Source organism: Phaenicophaeus curvirostris, chromosome 27, assembly GCF_032191515.1.
Source record: "Phaenicophaeus curvirostris isolate KB17595 chromosome 27, BPBGC_Pcur_1.0, whole genome shotgun sequence".
NCBI lineage: Eukaryota > Metazoa > Chordata > Aves > Cuculiformes > Cuculidae > Phaenicophaeus > Phaenicophaeus curvirostris.
Genome location: NC_091418.1, coordinates 209,441 through 225,160, shown reverse-complemented (window position 1 = coordinate 225,160; position 15,720 = coordinate 209,441). Strand labels below are relative to the sequence as shown.

Here is a 15,720-nt window from a genome sequence, read left to right as displayed (position 1 = left end):
CGGCGCAGGGGCGGAGCGCGCTGACGTCATGCGTGCGGCTCGCGGCGGCCCCGGCGGCGGCGCCAGGTGAGTGCGCGGCGGGGCCGGTCTGAGCGGCCCCGAACTGCCCCCGTCCGCCCCGGCGCGGGGCCGCCCCCTCCCCTGCTGCGGCCCGAGGGCTCTGCGCCCGCGCGGACCGTTAACCGGCGCTCCCGCAGCGCCCGGCCGCGCCCCCGCGGCCCGGCCCCGCTGCTCCCCCCACCCTTCCGCAGCGCCCGGGGACGGCGGCACCGCCCGGGGACGGGGCTGCGGGGCCCAGGCCCGGCCCCGCCGCGCTTCGCTGCGCTCGGAGGGCCCCTTCCCGGAGCAGGCGGGGTGGTGAGCGTCTGTCCCGTTATGCCTCTGTCCCGTTGCCCCCGTCCCAGCGGGTCGTGTCCCGTTGCCCCCCGTAGCGCTGGGCCCCGTGCCCCCACGCCCCATCCTGGTGCACCGTGCCCCGCTCCCGGTGAACGAGGCCGAGGTCAGCGCTGCCCGCGGCCCGGCACCGGGTGTGCCGTCATCTGTGGCTGGGGCTGAGTGTGGAGCTGCAGCCGAGGCCAGCCCGGGATGCTCCCACGGTGCCCGTCAGGCCACAGTGCCGGCAGCCAGGTTCTGCCCCTGCCCTGGGCAGCGGGGCCACAGGGGCGTCCTGCCAGTGTCCGCAACGCTGTCCTGGCATCAGCCCTGGCAGCTGTAGCCTGGAGCTCGCAGCCCGTGGCTGCCGGCCGTGCGTGCTGCCAGCGCGTGGCTGACCCGGCAGCCACGGCCAGCTGGCGCAGGGAAGGGACACGAGAACCGAGCCTTGCTCCGGGCAGTGGCTGCCACTGCAGGTGGGCAGTGACATGTGCAGCTGTGGCACTGCCTCTCCCACAAGGTGGTTTATGCAGGCGTGCATTCTTTTGAAGTGCTAACAATATTTGTGATGTTCCTGGCATAGTGGTGTGAAGCCAGCACCTGCGGCACACTGTACATGGAGCAGGAGGATCTTCCCATCTTCTCCTCCACTCTGCCTCCCAGGTACCTGTTAGATCCCATCCCCAGGTGATGCTCCATAGCCAGGTAGAGGTGCTGTCCTGAGGGAAGTCTTCCCTGAGCAGACTCATCTTGTTCTGCTGGCCCTGTGCGCACCTGTGGTGCGGCGAGCATCCTTCCTTAGAAGAGCCTCTTGTGTTTGACCTCTGGCTGCTCCCCGTGCCCCAGCACGTTCCTCTCTGACGGATCATTCCCGTGATTCTGCCTGTGGGCCAGCTTCCGGCCCCAAGCTGTTTTGAGGAGCCACCCGGTGACCTGCGCTGAGAGGTGTGAGCAGGAGCAGAGGAAGTGATTCCTTCCCAGGAATCTGGGTACCTGGCCAGCTCAGTGCTCTCGGATACTTCTGAAATGAGAGAGGTGGGAAGATCTTTGTCATCAGGAAGGGGTTTCTTCACTCCGCTGGCTCCTTTCCTGTGCTCGGGACCTGATTGCAGGGTCCCATGCTCTAGGTGTGGTTCTGGATGAGGCTGCTCCATGAGGCGTGGCCGGTATGAAAGCAAAGGACAAGTGGCAGCAGGGGGTGATTCCCAAGTCCAGGGCAGTGCCTGGCAGTTGCTGGAGTGCCAGTCCAAGCCCGTGGTGTCTCGGGAGCAGCTCTGAGCGATGTGACCTCAACCTGAGCATTGCCCTCCACGTTCCAGAGCCTGCTGGCCCTGGCCTCCCGCCACCTACGCTGAGTTCACGGCTCTCCGGGCTGTGTGACTCGCTTGACTTCAGTTTCTCTCCCCTCCAGTAGAGCTGGTGGCATGTGAGAGCCTCATCTGCCAAGAAGCCAACTTGCTGTTGGAAGAGCTTTCCAGGGACACGGGGTTCATTCCTGTCAGTAACGACCCTTCAGCGCCAGTGTGTGCCAGGGGCTCCAGAATTAACCTTGTTCCAAGCGTCATGCAAGAATCTACGTCCTCACGGAAAGAACAATAATAGCTCTACGTACCGTAGGCTCCTGCAAGCGCCAACTCCCTCCATCTCCTCCAATGCAGGCTCAGGGATGGACTCCACCTCATCCCAGTGAGGAGGCTCTGCATGCTCTCCGCAGCCAGGAGGGGATTCTGCCACCAGCTCCTGCACGAGCCACCCTACAGCAGCACGCGCTCAGCAGTGCCTCGGGAGGATATTGATTCACACAACTGTGTCCCTGCCGTGCCTACTGCGCACCCATGGAGGAGCCTGCACGTGTGTTCCCTCTTCCCTGAACTCCACAGCCCTCGCTGTCTGAACTCACCCCGGCTGCTGGCAGACTGTTTGCTTGTTTTCTCAACTGCTCTCCCTGATCCTGTTGCATTCCCTCTCTCACAGAGCCCAAAAAGGATGTGAACTTTGGAATGGGGTCTGTGAGCAGGCTGCGGACTTGGTGCCTGTGTGAGACTATTGCTGAATAACAGGAGGACTGGCTAATTGCTGCGGGCAGCCGTTCCGTCCGGCCACAGGGTACCAGCCTTGCCTGCCCCTTCACCATGTTCCTCCTGCTCCCCTTTGACAGCCTGGTTGTTAACCTCTTGGGGATTTCCATAACTGTCCTCTTCACACTGCTCCTGGTTTTCATCATCGTGCCAGCAATCTTTGGAGTCTCCTTTGGCATCCGCAAGGTTTACATGAAAACATTATTAAAGATTTTTCAGGTAAGTCATGTTTATGGAATTTTCTGTGTGCTTATAAGGGTCTTACGGAGCCTGGATGTGCTGGGAAGAAGGGCTTTTCCCCCTCAGCAGGATGACAGGGGTGGGAGGCTGGTTTGTCAGCATGAGCTGGTACCGGATGATATGTTTGGGTCATCTCAGCAAAGTGTCTTTTACTAGACTGTTCGTGGGCTGTTTTTTTCCTGTAATTAATCCTATACAATAGAGTGGCCTGTGGGATCTGTGGGTGCGCCCAGAGGAGGAGCACACCTGGGCTGGTTGGTGTCCCAGGTGAGGCCGGACACTGCTCTGGCCCAGTGTGGAAGGCAGCCTGGAGGGGCGTAGGGTGTGACGGGGCGGGAGGAGGCTGCAGACAGGCTGCTCCTCTCCGGCACGTGCCTGCATGAGGCAAAAGCAGGAGGTGAGGCAGAACTTTGTCCTGCACGCCCCAAGCACTCTGGGTACAACCTAGAGCTCTCGGCACCCGTGTGTCCTGGCGTGCCACCTGCTCCTCGCTGAGCCCAGCTGCGTTGGGACCTCAGCAAGGAGGACAGACAGACGGCAGCCCTTGATGACCTCTTGGCACAGGGAGGCCAAGTGGAATTTTCCAGTCTGGGGTCATGTTGTTCCCCTGCCTGCCTTTGGCAGAGTGGTTTTATGGGCTGTCTCAGAGCCAGCACCTCTCCTTGAAGTAGATCTCCAGTGGGACTGGGGTATTTGCCGAACTCCTGGAAGACAGAGCCTCCCCACCCTCCCCTGGCCTCACGAGCAAAAGGAACAGGAGTGCCTGCTGCCTGATGGGGAGGATTCAGGTTCTTGGATGTGTAGTTCAGGCTGCTGAGGGATTTCTGGTGCAGCTCCTGCTGTTTTAAAAGGGCTGCACTTTACTAGGAGTGGCTTGGGAAGGCAGCCCTGAAGCCTGCAGTGTTCAGCTCTTTGAACTGGGAGTCCTCCCAAAGCCTGATTGCAAGTGGGAAGACCTGGGCTTTGTGGACATGGATGTGAGAGGACCAGACTTCACATTTAGTGACTGAGCTGGGAGAACAAATTAGTAAGAAGTCTGGGTTATTTGAAATGGAACTTTTCACCTTGTTTTCATTTTTTTTTCTTTCTTTGATTCAGGAGCGTTTAATCCTGACACCTTTTTTGGTGTTTGATTTAGAAACTATTTTTCTGAAAAGGCTTTGAAATCCATTTCAGCTTTTACCAAAGAATCTTTGTGGGCAGAGAGGGGAGCTCTCAGGCAGAACTGCTTGCAGATGAGGTAGAAAAGTCACTCACTTCATGTGGTCCTTCAGAAGTGTATTTTTGAGGAGTGTTATTCACCCAAAATCTTTGCTTAGATGTGGAGGCTGATGCTGCAAGCCCAGCGCAGAGAGTCTGGCAGACTGCAGGGAAGGAGGGCGGCCTGGTGCTTTCCAGGAGGGAGCCTTGGTTTCTGCTGCTGCAAGGCATGCTGGGAGGCACGCCTTCTCCATCGGCTGCCCAGCTCCTGCTGGCCAGAGCTCCTCTCCTGACTTCTTCTGGCATGGCAGTGTCCAGACAGTCTTCTGCAATCCTGCAGTTCCTTCTGCTGGCAGAGGAGGCTGCTGGATGAGCCAGAGGCTCTGTATGCAATTAGCATTCCCAGTCCTCTTCTGATGCTGGCATCGGCTGCAATCGAGGTAGCAGGAGTTCCCAGCAGTTTTCCCTTCTTCGCAGATCCCTGCTGGAGCAGCTGGCCAGGAGCAATTAGTGTGTTATACATGACTTGTCCTTCAGAAGATTGTTCTAACAAGAGGATGAGAGGGTTCCTTGGAGGACAGGCAGAGAGATCAGACAGAAATCCAGCCTGCGGTGTTTGCTGGTGCCCTTGAGATTCAGCTGAGAGAGGTTTCTGTGATTTATGTGTAGTGTGGGCATGGGGTTGGGCAGCAGTAGCCAGGAAGCTGTCTGAGGGTGCTGCTGTTCTGGATAGACTGGTGAGCTGAGAAGCAGCTGCCTTTAGCTGAATCAGGGAAGAAGGAACCGTCCCTTCATGTGGTTTTGGCAGCAGCCTGAAACACGGTCTCTGCTTTGAGCTTGGAAGAAATCAGGGTTGAAAAACAGCACCAGTCCCATGATTCGTAGCCCTGCGCCACGGCAGGATGCACAGCCCACCCCAGGGCTGCACAGCGATGACTGTGAGCTGGGGGCAACAGAGCCTGTGGGACACAGAGGCTGCAGACAGTCTTGCTGTGCTGTCTCACCATTCAGCACCCTTCCCTCTGTTACTTCCCACTGGGGCCCTACTGTGCTGCATGGCACAAACCTGCGCACATCCTAGCTGTCCTGTACCCCATCAGCCCTCTCATCCCACTGCAGGCACATCTCTACTGTCAAAACATTCCTCCCAGGCCCATCTCTGCTCCTGCCCTGGTTCAGTTGTGTTCAACACCCATTCAACTCTGCACAGGAGCCTCTTGTTCCCCTGCAAGTTGGCTGTAAAACAGGGGTGTTATGGAGCCACAGGCCTCATGAACCTACCTTGTGGTGTTTGTCTCTTGCAGTGGGCGACACTGAGGATAGAGCGTGGTGCCAAGGAGAAGAACCACCCACTGTACAAGCCCTACGTAAATGGTAAGAAGTTCAAAACTCAGTGGATCTAGGGTAAGTGTGGTGTCTCTGGGCAGCTGAGCTACATTTAGTCCATGTAGATGGACTGGGAGGAAATATGGAAAGGCCTGTTCCGTGAGGAAGGGGAGGGAAACACCCAGGGAGTGCTTTAGCTGGGAGGAGTGGTGTACGCCTGCCAGGGCTGGAGACAGCAAGGGGTCCTGGTTCTCGGCTTTCTTGGAGTGGCCAAGTTGCACTTTGCTCACAGCTGCCTGCTGCCTATTGTAGGTATCATTGCAAAGGAGCCGATGTCCCTGGAAGAGGAGATCAAGGAGATCCGCCGGAGCGGCAGTGGCAAAGCCCTGGACACCCCTGAGTTTGAGCTCTCGGATATCTTCTATTTCTGCCGCAAAGGCATCGAGACCATTATGGATGATGAAGTGACCAAGCGGTTCTCAGCTGAGGAGCTGGAGTCCTGGAACCTCCTCAGCAGGACCAACTACAACTTCCAGTACATCAGCCTGCGCCTCACTGTGCTCTGGGGCCTGGGTGTGCTCATCCGCTACTGCTTCCTCCTGCCGCTCCGGTGAGTGCCGCTGTGGGAACCTGCCTGTTCCCTCTGCAGCGAGTGCGGCTGTGCTCCATGCCCACAGACCCTGGTCAATGTGATCGGGAGATACAGCTGCTTTAGGAGTAGAGCCTTTGGCCTGGCTTTGCTAGCACATAGTTTCCCTCTTTCTGCAGGATAGCCCTGGCATTTACTGGTATCAGCTTGTTGGTGACTGGTACTACAGTGGTGGGATATTTGCCAAACGGAAGGTGAGTTCGGCTTTGAGGAAAGAGGTGGTAGGGCACTACCCCCTACCCCTGCATTTTGAGGCCTGATAATCCCAAAGTTTTCCTGTGAGGCCTATCTGGTGTGCCTGCTGCAGACAAGGCTGGTGGTCCTAGCTCCCATAGCTCCTCAGGAACAGGCACCCCAGAATCCTAAAGAGAGGGCCTAGACAAGAGCACAGCCCCTGGCAGAGCTCTCAGCCCTGGGCTCTGAAAGGAATAAGGAAAGAAAAGAGCAAAGGTCAGAGCATTTGGTTCTTGTGAGCTAAGAATCAGTGGCAAAACCCAGCACGAGATGTCCTTCTGTGCGATAGATGTGATGTCCTGGTTGAATCTCATGACCTGGGGGAGCAGGGCCATAGGGCAGCGTTACAGGGAGATGACGGAACTGGGAGTGATGGTTGCTTTCCTGGGCGGCAGGTGTAAGGAGTTCCTCAGCAAGCATGTCCACCTGATGTGTTACCGGATCTGCGTGCGCGCCCTCACAGCCATCATCACCTACCACGACCGGTAAGGAGCCCCTGTCTGCTGCTGCCGGTCCCTTCCTGCCAGCCGCTCTGTGCCCTGCCCCTGTCAGGCTTCACACTTCCTTCCTCAGTCCTCACTTCTGCTGTTGTTTTGTTTTAAGAGAAAACAGACCCCGGAATGGAGGCATCTGCGTAGCCAACCACACATCTCCCATTGATGTGATCATCTTGGCCAGCGATGGCTACTACGCGATGGTAGGTCTGCACCCCAGCTCGGCCTGGCCACATGTGCAGTGGGAGCAGCGAGCAAAGAGGAGGCAGCAAGAGGCCATTGGCCATGCAGAGCTACTGCTCCTTGCATGATGTAGCCAGGCACCCTCAGACCCTTGTGGCGTGGCTTTCTAGCAAGCTTGGCACGGGACTCAGAGCGCCAGGGCTCTTCGGGCTTTGCTGTCCGTGGCAGAGCAAAGCGCTTCCCCAGCTGCACCTCCTGGAGCGTGGGAAGCATCTGGGGCTTGCCTCATCTGCCTTTTTGGTTGGAGCTTGGGCCTTTTCCCCTCAGCCTTTTTTCTAGGGCAGGGGTAGAAAGATCATGGAATGGCAGAATGGTTTGAATTGGAAGGGACCTGAAAGCTCATCCTTGAAGCCCCTTGCCCATGGGCAGGAACCCCTCCCACTGGATCAGGGTGCTCAAAGCCCCATCCAGCCTGGCCTTGAACACCTCCAGGGGTGGGGCGGCCGTGACTTCTCTGGGCAACCTGGCCCAGGGCCTCCCCACCCTCACAGGAAAACATTTCTGCCTAAGATCTCACCTCAATCTCTCTTCTTTCAGCTGAAAACCGTTCCCCTTTGTCCTATCCCTGCACTTGTGGAATTAGGAGCTGCCTTGGCTTTTATGTAACCCCAGGTTTTGTAACTTGTGTCTTCTCGCCCTGTCCAGGTGGGTCAGGTCCATGGCGGGCTCATGGGTGTGATACAGAGAGCCATGGTGAAAGCCTGCCCGCATGTCTGGTTTGAGCGCTCTGAGGTCAAGGATCGTCACCTCGTCGCCAAAAGGTGACAGTGGGTGTGGGGGCGTGGAGGCAGGGGAAGGGGGCTGCCCTCTCGCCTGACTGGGGACACTGCCTCACCTCACGCACGTTGGGAGGCTGAGCCGCTGCTGCTGGCACCCCGAGAAGGGCTGTTTGCCGCATGGGGTGCTGGTGATGGCTCCCAAGCTAACGGGTGACTCTTCCGTTCAGGCTCACGGAGCACGTCCGGGACAAGAGCAAACTGCCTATTCTTATCTTCCCGGAAGGTGAGTTGTGGAGCAAGGCCAGACAGGCCCCGGGGGGAGAGCGCACTTGGGGACAGCACTGTGTCTCTGTTCCGTCCCTTGTGGTGCAGCCAAGGGCCTTGAGGCCCTTCGCTAAGAGAGAGGGGACATTGCATCTTGAGGGTGACTGAGCCCTGAATGTGGAAGTCAGAGATCTGCTGTCATGGTGACACGTGCTCTGCACACAGGACAAGGCTGGAGGGGGTGTCGGGGCAGCTGCTGGGTGTGGGTGGCCTGGCCGTGAGGTGTGTATAGTTTATCCTTCTCAACTGAGCTGAGGAGACTGTGGTTGCCTCCTACAGGGACCTGCATCAACAACACATCTGTGATGATGTTCAAAAAGGGGAGCTTTGAAATTGGAGCCACGGTTTACCCAGTAGCCATCAAGGTATGAGAAAGCACACATTTCTAGAGCACAGGCAGCCCTCTGTGTGAGAGAGCACACCTGGCACTGTGGGGTCGGTGCCTGGTTGAGGGTGTGGGGAAGCTGCGCTCCTTCCACATGGTGCCCTCGGAGGGCTCGGGGTGGAACTTGGGACCTCAGGGGAGGCACGACCACTGCCTGGCTTTCACAAGCTCTTCACTGCTGCAGTACGACCCGCAGTTTGGAGATGCCTTTTGGAACAGCAGCAAGTATGGCATGGTGACCTACCTCCTCAGGATGATGACAAGCTGGGCCATTGTCTGCAGCGTCTGGTACCTGCCCCCGATGACCAGACAGGTAAGTAAGGTGGGCCTGGCCTGTCTGATCCGTGCCACTTGGCCCTTTGCTCCCACTGAGCAGTGTTCTTTTGCCACAGCCTGAAGAGGACGCCGTCCAGTTTGCCAACCGAGTGAAGTCAGCCATTGCCAGGCAAGGGGGCCTTGTGGATCTGCTCTGGTGAGTCCAGGCAGACTTTTCTCTTCCTTGTGCCAGGATTCTTTGTTCCTGGGTCCTGGTTTGTAGGCTGTAGAGCTGAGCTTGTATCTTGCATTGGGCAGAATGTGCCTGTGGAGAAATGGAGATGCATCCTACCTTTAACCTGCAAAACTGTTCTCCTGTAGCACAGACCAAAGTCTTTGCTTCTGCTATGTGTGAGGAGCACCAGGGCTTCATGCCATGATTCCAGCTTGTGCTGGGGTGACCTGGTCTGACTTGATGCGGTTCAGCAAAGTGGGTTGAGCTTGGGAACTTCCTTTTAATGGCACTGAGACCTTCAGAGCCTGGGGGGCTAGGGGCCTCAGACAGTGGTGCAGTGGTGTGAGAGCAGCTGACGCTTATGACAGAGCTGCCGTGCTGAGCCAGGTCGCGGGTGCAGCTCCGAGCAGGGCAGGGTGTGACAGCAGCACCCTGTGGGGACAGTTGGTCCCAAGTGTGGCCTGGCAGGGCCAGGTACCAGTGTCGCTGTCTGGCTTTGGTGAGAGCTCCTCTGACAATGTGACTCTCTCCCCAGGGATGGAGGACTGAAAAGGGAGAAGGTGAAAGATACATTCAAGGAGGAGCAACAGAAACTCTACAGCAAAATGATCGTAGGCAACCATGAAGACCGGAGCCGCTCCTGAGCCCTCTGCCTCCAGTGCTGTTCCTGGGCCTTGCCGGAGCCCTCTGCCTCCATTGCAAGCCAGGATTTGTCTGAAGCAGCTCTGAATCTTCGGACTTTGGCTATTCGAGAGCTGCTTGGACTTGCTGCTTTGTCCTCTGGCTTTTCTTTCCCAGAGGCAGCATTGCTGCCTGGAGCCCCTGGGCCCTGGGCAGCTCTTGGCAAAGATGCCTTCTCATTACTGTTACAATGAAGCCCCTTGCCAGGGCAATATTAAATGAAACACGTGTTAGATGCTCCGGTATGGTGTTTGGAGGCCCAAGACGGGGTGGGGCTGATGTGTTGATGTGCGTGTGTGTCAGTCACAGCTCTCCAGTGGTGCAGAATCTGGTGAACTGCACAGAGATGAGCTATCTTGAGAGTCAAGGGAGTCCTCATCAGCCGGCACCTCTCACGTCTGTAGCAGAACACCCTCAGGAGCCGTCTGTGGTCTCGGGGCATTTCCAGAAGGAGAAACCTTTCCTTTTCCTTTTGCCACCCTCCTGTCATAGCCTGACCCAGACCATTGCTTCTCCAGCATCTGAGTGACAGCCTTCTTCACTGGGGTTCCTCAAAACGGTGAGGATCAGCCTCCTTGGACGCCTCCCTCTGACCCCTGGAGCTGCAAGATGCCAGGTTGCCCATGGTGTGGCCTGTGGGGCTCTTGAGGGATCCAGACGTGCTGTGGAGGAGAGTCTGAGCCCCTAGCCAGGAGATCCCCTCTCCAATGGGGAATCTGTTGCTGCTGCACACCCACATGCACATGGATAACCCCAGCTTGTGACAAGAAAGCTGAAACCGTGCAGGGGGTGGCACCCTATCCCTTTCAGCTCCCCAAGTGTATCATTCTGTAGAACAACCTGCATTTGGGTGTTCATCCCATGTACTTTCCAATTCTCCTTATGTTCCTAGGGACTCTCGGAGTTCACTGCCTGCTCTTCCAAGCGAATGCAGTTTCACACAGCACCCCTGCTCACGCTACCTGGAGCGCTGAGGGCGGCTTTGCTTCGGTGCCGCTTCTGTACCTGAGTGGGGTCTGGTGGGGAGGACATCTGTGGTCCCAGGCCAGCTCAGTTCCTCTCCCTAAGTGTCCTTAAACTGGAATTTCCCTGCACGAGCTATGAATGTGGATTCAAGGCAGTTTACTTCCTGCTTGTTTCTATTTGGGTATCAATAGAGAGACAGAAAAGGAAGGAACAGAGAGAAACAGTGCTCAAAATAGGATCTTTATAAGCACATCAGAGACAACTTCCATTTTGACAATTGATCGGGGGGGCTAGGGGGGAGATCGGAAGCAAAGCCTGGTATTGAAAAGCTCCTCCTTTCAACCTGAAAAAACAAAACCAAAGCAGCAGAGCTGAGCAAGAGTTTCAGCATCTGCAGGGCTGAAATCCATTGCTTGCACTCCTGCAGTGCGATAGAAGAGAAGGCAACTGCTCGTCGCTAATGGATATCTTGGGTACCCAGGCCAGGACCCCCTCGGTTAAGAGTTTATGCTGTCATTAAGGATCTGTTCACCAGCATTTTGCTTTCCCCATCTTATCAGACACAGCTCTGAGCCTTCACCTTTCCCCAGCCCTGAGCACTCTGGGGGTGCGCACCCAGGGCTCTCTTCTCTGTGGAGGTTACGGGCACTGCCTTCAGGCTGAGAAACTCCGCTCAGCAGCCCTGCAGGCATGGGCTTGGTGCCGGCAGCAGCACCTTGGGTGCATGCACCCGGCCATGGGTGCCCACAGCCCTTAACTTGCTCCCTTGCCACAGCTGCCGCAAAGATGGATCGGAGCCCTCACTTGCTGCCCAGCTCTGTGAGACCCTCAGTTGCCTCTCCAGGCTCCGGGATGGCTTCCGGGATCCTCCTCAGCAGGCAGGGAGCTGGCTGGACAGGGTAGGAGGCACACATCCATCTTCCCTCGGCTCTCCCTCCCCATGCCCTCAGTCAATATGTCTCTCTCCGATGGGAAAGTTAATAAATTTAGCTCTAGATTAAAAGTATCGATCATTTCATTTGTAAGCGATAAATAACTGGGGGGACCACTGGGCGGCCCGTGGGGTAGGGGCTGCAGGCTCCAGCTGCAGCAGCCGTGCAGCCCGCTGGGGCCGGGGGCCCTCATATGCATTCTGCCCGGATGCTGGCATTGATTTGCTATTAGTCTCCACGCACCACCCAGTAGCACATCATTCCCGGAGCCGCTATTAATGGCCTTTTGATAAATAATCACTTGTAAGTCAATAAATTTTTATTAAACAGTGTGGCGCTTTGATTTATGAAAATCTGACGGGGTTTGTCTGGGAGAAAAGGGATGCAGAATTGAAGCGGAGCTGCTATCCATCTGCCTGCCAGGCCGCCCAGCCCGCACTGGCACCCACACGCCCCCAGAGCAGCCGGCCCGAGCTCTACCTGCGCTCAGCACCATCCCTGCCTGCGTGCCCAGGGCTGCCCAGCCTTAGGCAGACCCCGCCCCAGAGCATGAGGTGGGTTTGGGGAAGGCACCGCTGGTGCCAGGCTCCCCGTACCTGGTTGAGACCCTGGGAATCTGCGGGAGCATGCAGGGAAGCAGGACAGTGGTGGGCAGAGCAGGCAGGAGAGAAGGTGAGCCCGGTTGCTGCCCCTGGACCTCACGCAGAGCAGCACTGCAGTCCCAGCCAGCTGCAGGGAAGCGCGGGGCAGCCAGGCTGTGGCTGCGATTTGTCACTCTCCCAGGCTACTGCAAGCCCTTTGCCACCTGCTTTATTTGTCTCCCAGCCCTGACGTGGCATCAGACAGGTGTTAAACTACTTAATCACTTTAAAATTGTTTTAATTTTCTGTTTTGTATTGATCTTCTCAGCACCAATTAATCAGCTCACTGGACCAGGCAGTTAGTACATTAAAAATTGTCAGCCATGCTGGGCAGCTTAGAAAATGTCAAAAAAATATCCCACCAGCAGCCCCGCACTTCTCCCTCCGCGTGGAGCCCTGCACAGAGCCCGCGGCCCGTGACGTGGCCCTCCCAGTGCTGCCGTGGGGCCGTGGGGCAGGTGGCCCCTGGCCTCCCGCATCCCTGCCAAGGGTCCGGCGGCTCTGCCACCTGCGGGCGTTCATCCCGCTGAGGCAGCGGAGCCTGGCGGGGCCAGAGAGAGACCTATGGGGGTGGTCAGGCTCCCTCCAGTCCTGGTGAAGCTCTGCCGAGCGCTCAGGGCTCCTTACAGCCGTCCCCCAGCCCAGCGCGTGACAGAATGGGGCAGAGCAAAGACTTCAAGCCCAAGGTGGGCCCTGGGACGTGGATTGCGTGGCGAGTGTCTAAAGCCTCACAGCTCCACACCACAGCAAAGCCCTAGTGCTCTGGGGCTTCAGCCCTCCCTGGGGTGGACTCGGCCAGCAGGCTCTCCCCAGCCGCGGCCACAGGGGAAACCAGTTTGGGATGCAGCCCCCAGCACCTCCTCTCTGCCTGTGGCTGCCACGCTGCTGACAGGGATACGATGGGCAGCAGCACCTTATCTCCTATCGATTCCCTCCCAGGACCCGGCCGGTCTGTTTGCTCGCACCTGGCTGGCACTTCCTCAGCTCTTGCTGCATCGACTGCCGAGCTCGCCGGGCGCCGACAACCGCACTTTTGCCAGCAGGAGCCGGTGACAGTCACCCCTGTACACCCACCAGCACTGGGCAAGGGCCGAGAGCCAGGGAGCCCTCGCAGGGTCCAGGCAGACCCCCCGAAACACACAGCCGCAGCCCCACGGCACAGCGGGATTGCCAGGCTGGCAGGCAAACACACCAGGGCTATCGACGCCGCATCAATCCTGTGGCGCTGACAGGTGAATGGGCTCTCACTCACACCGGTAAGATAAATGATATTTATTTGCTGCTAATAGGTTCCAATAAGAGGCCCCAACGAGTGACTTTTGAACCAGCACCTCTTACTGCCGGTGCACACCCAAACCAGGGAGAACCCTGAGAAGCATCCCCAGGGCTGCCTGGCTCCTGGGGGCTCTTTCTGCCCCACACACAGCACCACAGCCCCTTCCCCTGCCAGGTGTGCAGACCCTGCCCCATCCATGCTGTCCCAGCCCCTCTCCAGCCCAGCCTCACCCAGGACCACGCGCCCACAAAGCAAGTGCTGGGACTTGGCTGGGGCTGGGACCTTTATTTCATCAATGCCGACAGCACAGCCGCACCTGACACTGCCCACATGTGCTGCTCCCAGCCCTTCAAACCACGATCCTCGGGCCGGAGCCACCAGGAAGGGGATGGCAGCTGCCCCATCCCTGCAGCCGGGCACTCGCGCAGGAGGCAGGCAGCTGGTCACCCCACGGCCCAGAGGAGCGGGCATTCAGCCACTGTGTGTGCCCAAGCCCAGCACCGAGAAGGCTGCACGGTGCTTCCTCAGCAGCAGACGGATCTTTTCGTCATCAGAGTCGGGGTCCAGGGGCTTGTTGTACTCGTCGTCCTCGGTCTCAGAGGCTGCACGCTCTCCACCAGAGCCCCCTGCCCGCTGTGAGGATGAGGAAGGCTCCAGGGCGCTCTTCTTCCTCCATTTGGTCCGTCGGTTCTGGAACCAGACCTGCCACCCCACGGGACTGGCTTGATTAGCAGCCACCGTGCCCCACGTCCCGTGCCACACAGAGACCCACACTCACCTTCACCTGGGACTCGGTCATGCCAAGGGAATAGGCCAGCCGCGCTCTCTCTGGACCCGCCAGGTACTTGGTCTGCTCAAACGTCTTCTCCAGAGCGAAGATCTGGTGTCCCGTGAAGGTTGGGCGCGTGTGCTTCTTCTTGTGGATGCTGTCAGCCAGGTGAGCAGGGGCTGTGAGAGAGATGAGTGAGCAGCGAGGCTCCCTGCAGTGCACGGCTCTGAGTAGCTCTCCCCTTCCTGAACGTGGCACCAGCACAAGCCCCCGCTGCCCACAGGGCCCCTCCACACTGGCTTCCCTCCAAATTAAAACCGTGTTCTTGTTTCAAGGCTTCATCCCACCCTGGAGGGGAGATGAGCTGCTCTCTGTGTGGGCCCCATGAGCCAGAACTGGGCTACACGCCTCCTGCTTGGGGACAGCGATGGCTTGTTGTGCAGTGAGGAATTGGCAGCTGTGCATGACCCTAGATGTGGCACCGGTCACACCGCGCCCCCCACGTCCTACTCCTCACAGGATACACGGTGGGGAAGGCAGGCAGAGCTCATCGGCTCATACCGGTGCTGAGCCGCCTGACCCATCTGCTGCAAAAGCATCACCTGGAGAGGGGAGAAGGGGACCGTGGCTGCAGGTGTGGAGCTGCTGCACCCACACTCAGCTCAGACCCTCCCAGGGCTTGCCAGGAGCAGTCAGTGCACCCATCCCAACCACCCTGCGGCACAGCACACACTCTGCAATCCCCCTGTCACCTCTCCAGCAGGCAGGCAGCGCTGCCAGCCCAGGGTCAGCTGTCCTGCCTGTCTCTGCCCAGAGCCGGGCCGGGCACTGACCCTGTGAGGCTGCTGGAGGGACAGGGATTGCCAGGGGAGCGGGCTTTGCCTGCCCAGCCTAGCTGGCACTTGCCAGGAGGCCGGGCAGAGTTAATCTCTGCTGCTGGAGCCACTCCTGCTCTCGAGGTAAAACCTCTGTGCCGGCTGAGGTCAGACAGCTCTGGCACTGGGTCTGTTCCCTCTGCCACGGGGCAACCAACCAGAGCCCTGGCACCGAGTCTCCCCTTGGCCACGGGGCGACCCCCAGGGGCCACCCCTCTGTTACAGGGCAGCCCGACAGGCCGCGCGTCGCCCCCTGCGCCGGGCAGGCTCTGTCCCGGGCAGTGCCCCACGCCGCTGCCGCCGGGTCAGGCGCCCACCCGCGCCCTCGCGCCCGTCCCCGCGTACTCACAGGTGCCGCCCTGCCGGCCGCCCCGCCAGTCCACGGCCGCCTCCGCCCAGCAGCTCCGGCCCCGGGGCAGGTACTCGCCGCCGGCCTTGGGGAGCGCAGCCGCCTGCGGCCCGTAGTAAACGCCCGCCGAGCCCAGGGCGTCGAAGCCCGCGGCGTGCGGATAGGCGGGGAGCAGCGCGCCGCCCGCCGCGGGGCGGCCGAGGATGTCGGAGATGCCGTGCGGGGTGCCGGCGGGCAGCGGGGCGCCCAGCTTGTAGAAGGAGCCCTGCAGCGGGTACTGGCAGACGGGCGCCTTGGCCTCGGGGAAGGAGCCGTTCAGCAGGAACGGGCCGGGCAGGTTCGCGTCCATCCCCGCGGCGTCGAGGCGCGCTCAGCGCCCGCGTGCTGGGGCCATCCCCGCCGGGCAGGGCTCCGAGGGGCTCCCGGCGGCCCCGCTCGCTGCGGCCTCGCCGCTCCAGCATGTGCTGATAAAGCGGG

The 15,720-nt window shown here is 59.0% G+C and overlaps 3 protein-coding genes across 5 annotated transcripts in view; 2 read left to right on the top strand and 1 right to left on the bottom strand.

The window, feature by feature from the left end:
- The window catches only part of IKBKB (inhibitor of nuclear factor kappa B kinase subunit beta), a 229,314-nt gene that overhangs the window by 65,085 nt on the left and 148,509 nt on the right, over positions 1-15,720 (top strand). The gene's annotated exons all lie outside the window — the stretch shown is intronic.
- On the top strand, positions 5-9,670 carry GPAT4 (glycerol-3-phosphate acyltransferase 4). 2 transcript variants are annotated; one of them, XM_069877392.1, is made up of 13 exons: positions 5-66; positions 1,784-2,669; positions 5,195-5,264; positions 5,529-5,826; positions 5,985-6,059; positions 6,495-6,584; positions 6,703-6,796; positions 7,482-7,597; positions 7,783-7,838; positions 8,159-8,244; positions 8,449-8,577; positions 8,657-8,736; positions 9,290-9,670. In XM_069877392.1, the coding sequence occupies exons 2-13, from the start codon at positions 2,505-2,507 to the stop codon at positions 9,396-9,398; spliced, it is 1,368 nt and encodes a 455-aa protein (XP_069733493.1). In that variant the 5' UTR covers positions 5-66; positions 1,784-2,504; the 3' UTR covers positions 9,399-9,670. The 2 variants fall into 2 exon arrangements, with proteins under 2 accessions (XP_069733493.1, XP_069733494.1); XM_069877393.1 differs by having other exon boundaries at positions 9-66; positions 1,787-2,669.
- Positions 13,258-15,663, bottom strand: NKX6-3 (NK6 homeobox 3). Of its 2 annotated transcripts, none has more exons than XM_069877514.1 (3): positions 15,244-15,663; positions 14,029-14,198; positions 13,258-13,952 (listed from the first exon to the last, which is right to left on the bottom strand). In XM_069877514.1, the coding sequence occupies exons 1-3, from the start codon at positions 15,590-15,592 to the stop codon at positions 13,722-13,724; spliced, it is 750 nt and encodes a 249-aa protein (XP_069733615.1). In that variant the 5' UTR covers positions 15,593-15,663; the 3' UTR covers positions 13,258-13,721. The 2 variants fall into 2 exon arrangements, with proteins under 2 accessions (XP_069733615.1, XP_069733616.1); XM_069877515.1 differs by having other exon boundaries at positions 14,035-14,198.

What these genes read in the sequence shown, in the direction of transcription:
- GPAT4 (XM_069877392.1), top strand. Translation starts at nt 2,505, where the DNA reads ATGTTCCTCCTGCTCCCCTTTGACAGCCTGGTTGTTAACCTCTTGGGG. An exon ending in GTACAAGCCCTACGTAAATG is followed by an intron (nt 5,265 to 5,528) that starts GTAAGAAGTTCA and finishes TGCCTATTGTAG; the next exon opens with GTATCATTGCAAAGGAGCCG. An exon ending in GGCCTTGTGGATCTGCTCTG is followed by an intron (nt 8,737 to 9,289) that starts GTGAGTCCAGGC and finishes CTCTCTCCCCAG; the next exon opens with GGATGGAGGACTGAAAAGGG.
- NKX6-3 (XM_069877514.1), bottom strand. Translation starts at nt 15,592, where the DNA reads ATGGACGCGAACCTGCCCGGCCCGTTCCTGCTGAACGGCTCCTTCCCC. An exon ending in CGGCCGGCAGGGCGGCACCT is followed by an intron (nt 14,199 to 15,243) that starts GTGAGTACGCGG and finishes TCTCTCTCACAG; the next exon opens with CCCCTGCTCACCTGGCTGAC. An exon ending in TGACCGAGTCCCAGGTGAAG is followed by an intron (nt 13,953 to 14,028) that starts GTGAGTGTGGGT and finishes GTGGGGTGGCAG; the next exon opens with GTCTGGTTCCAGAACCGACG.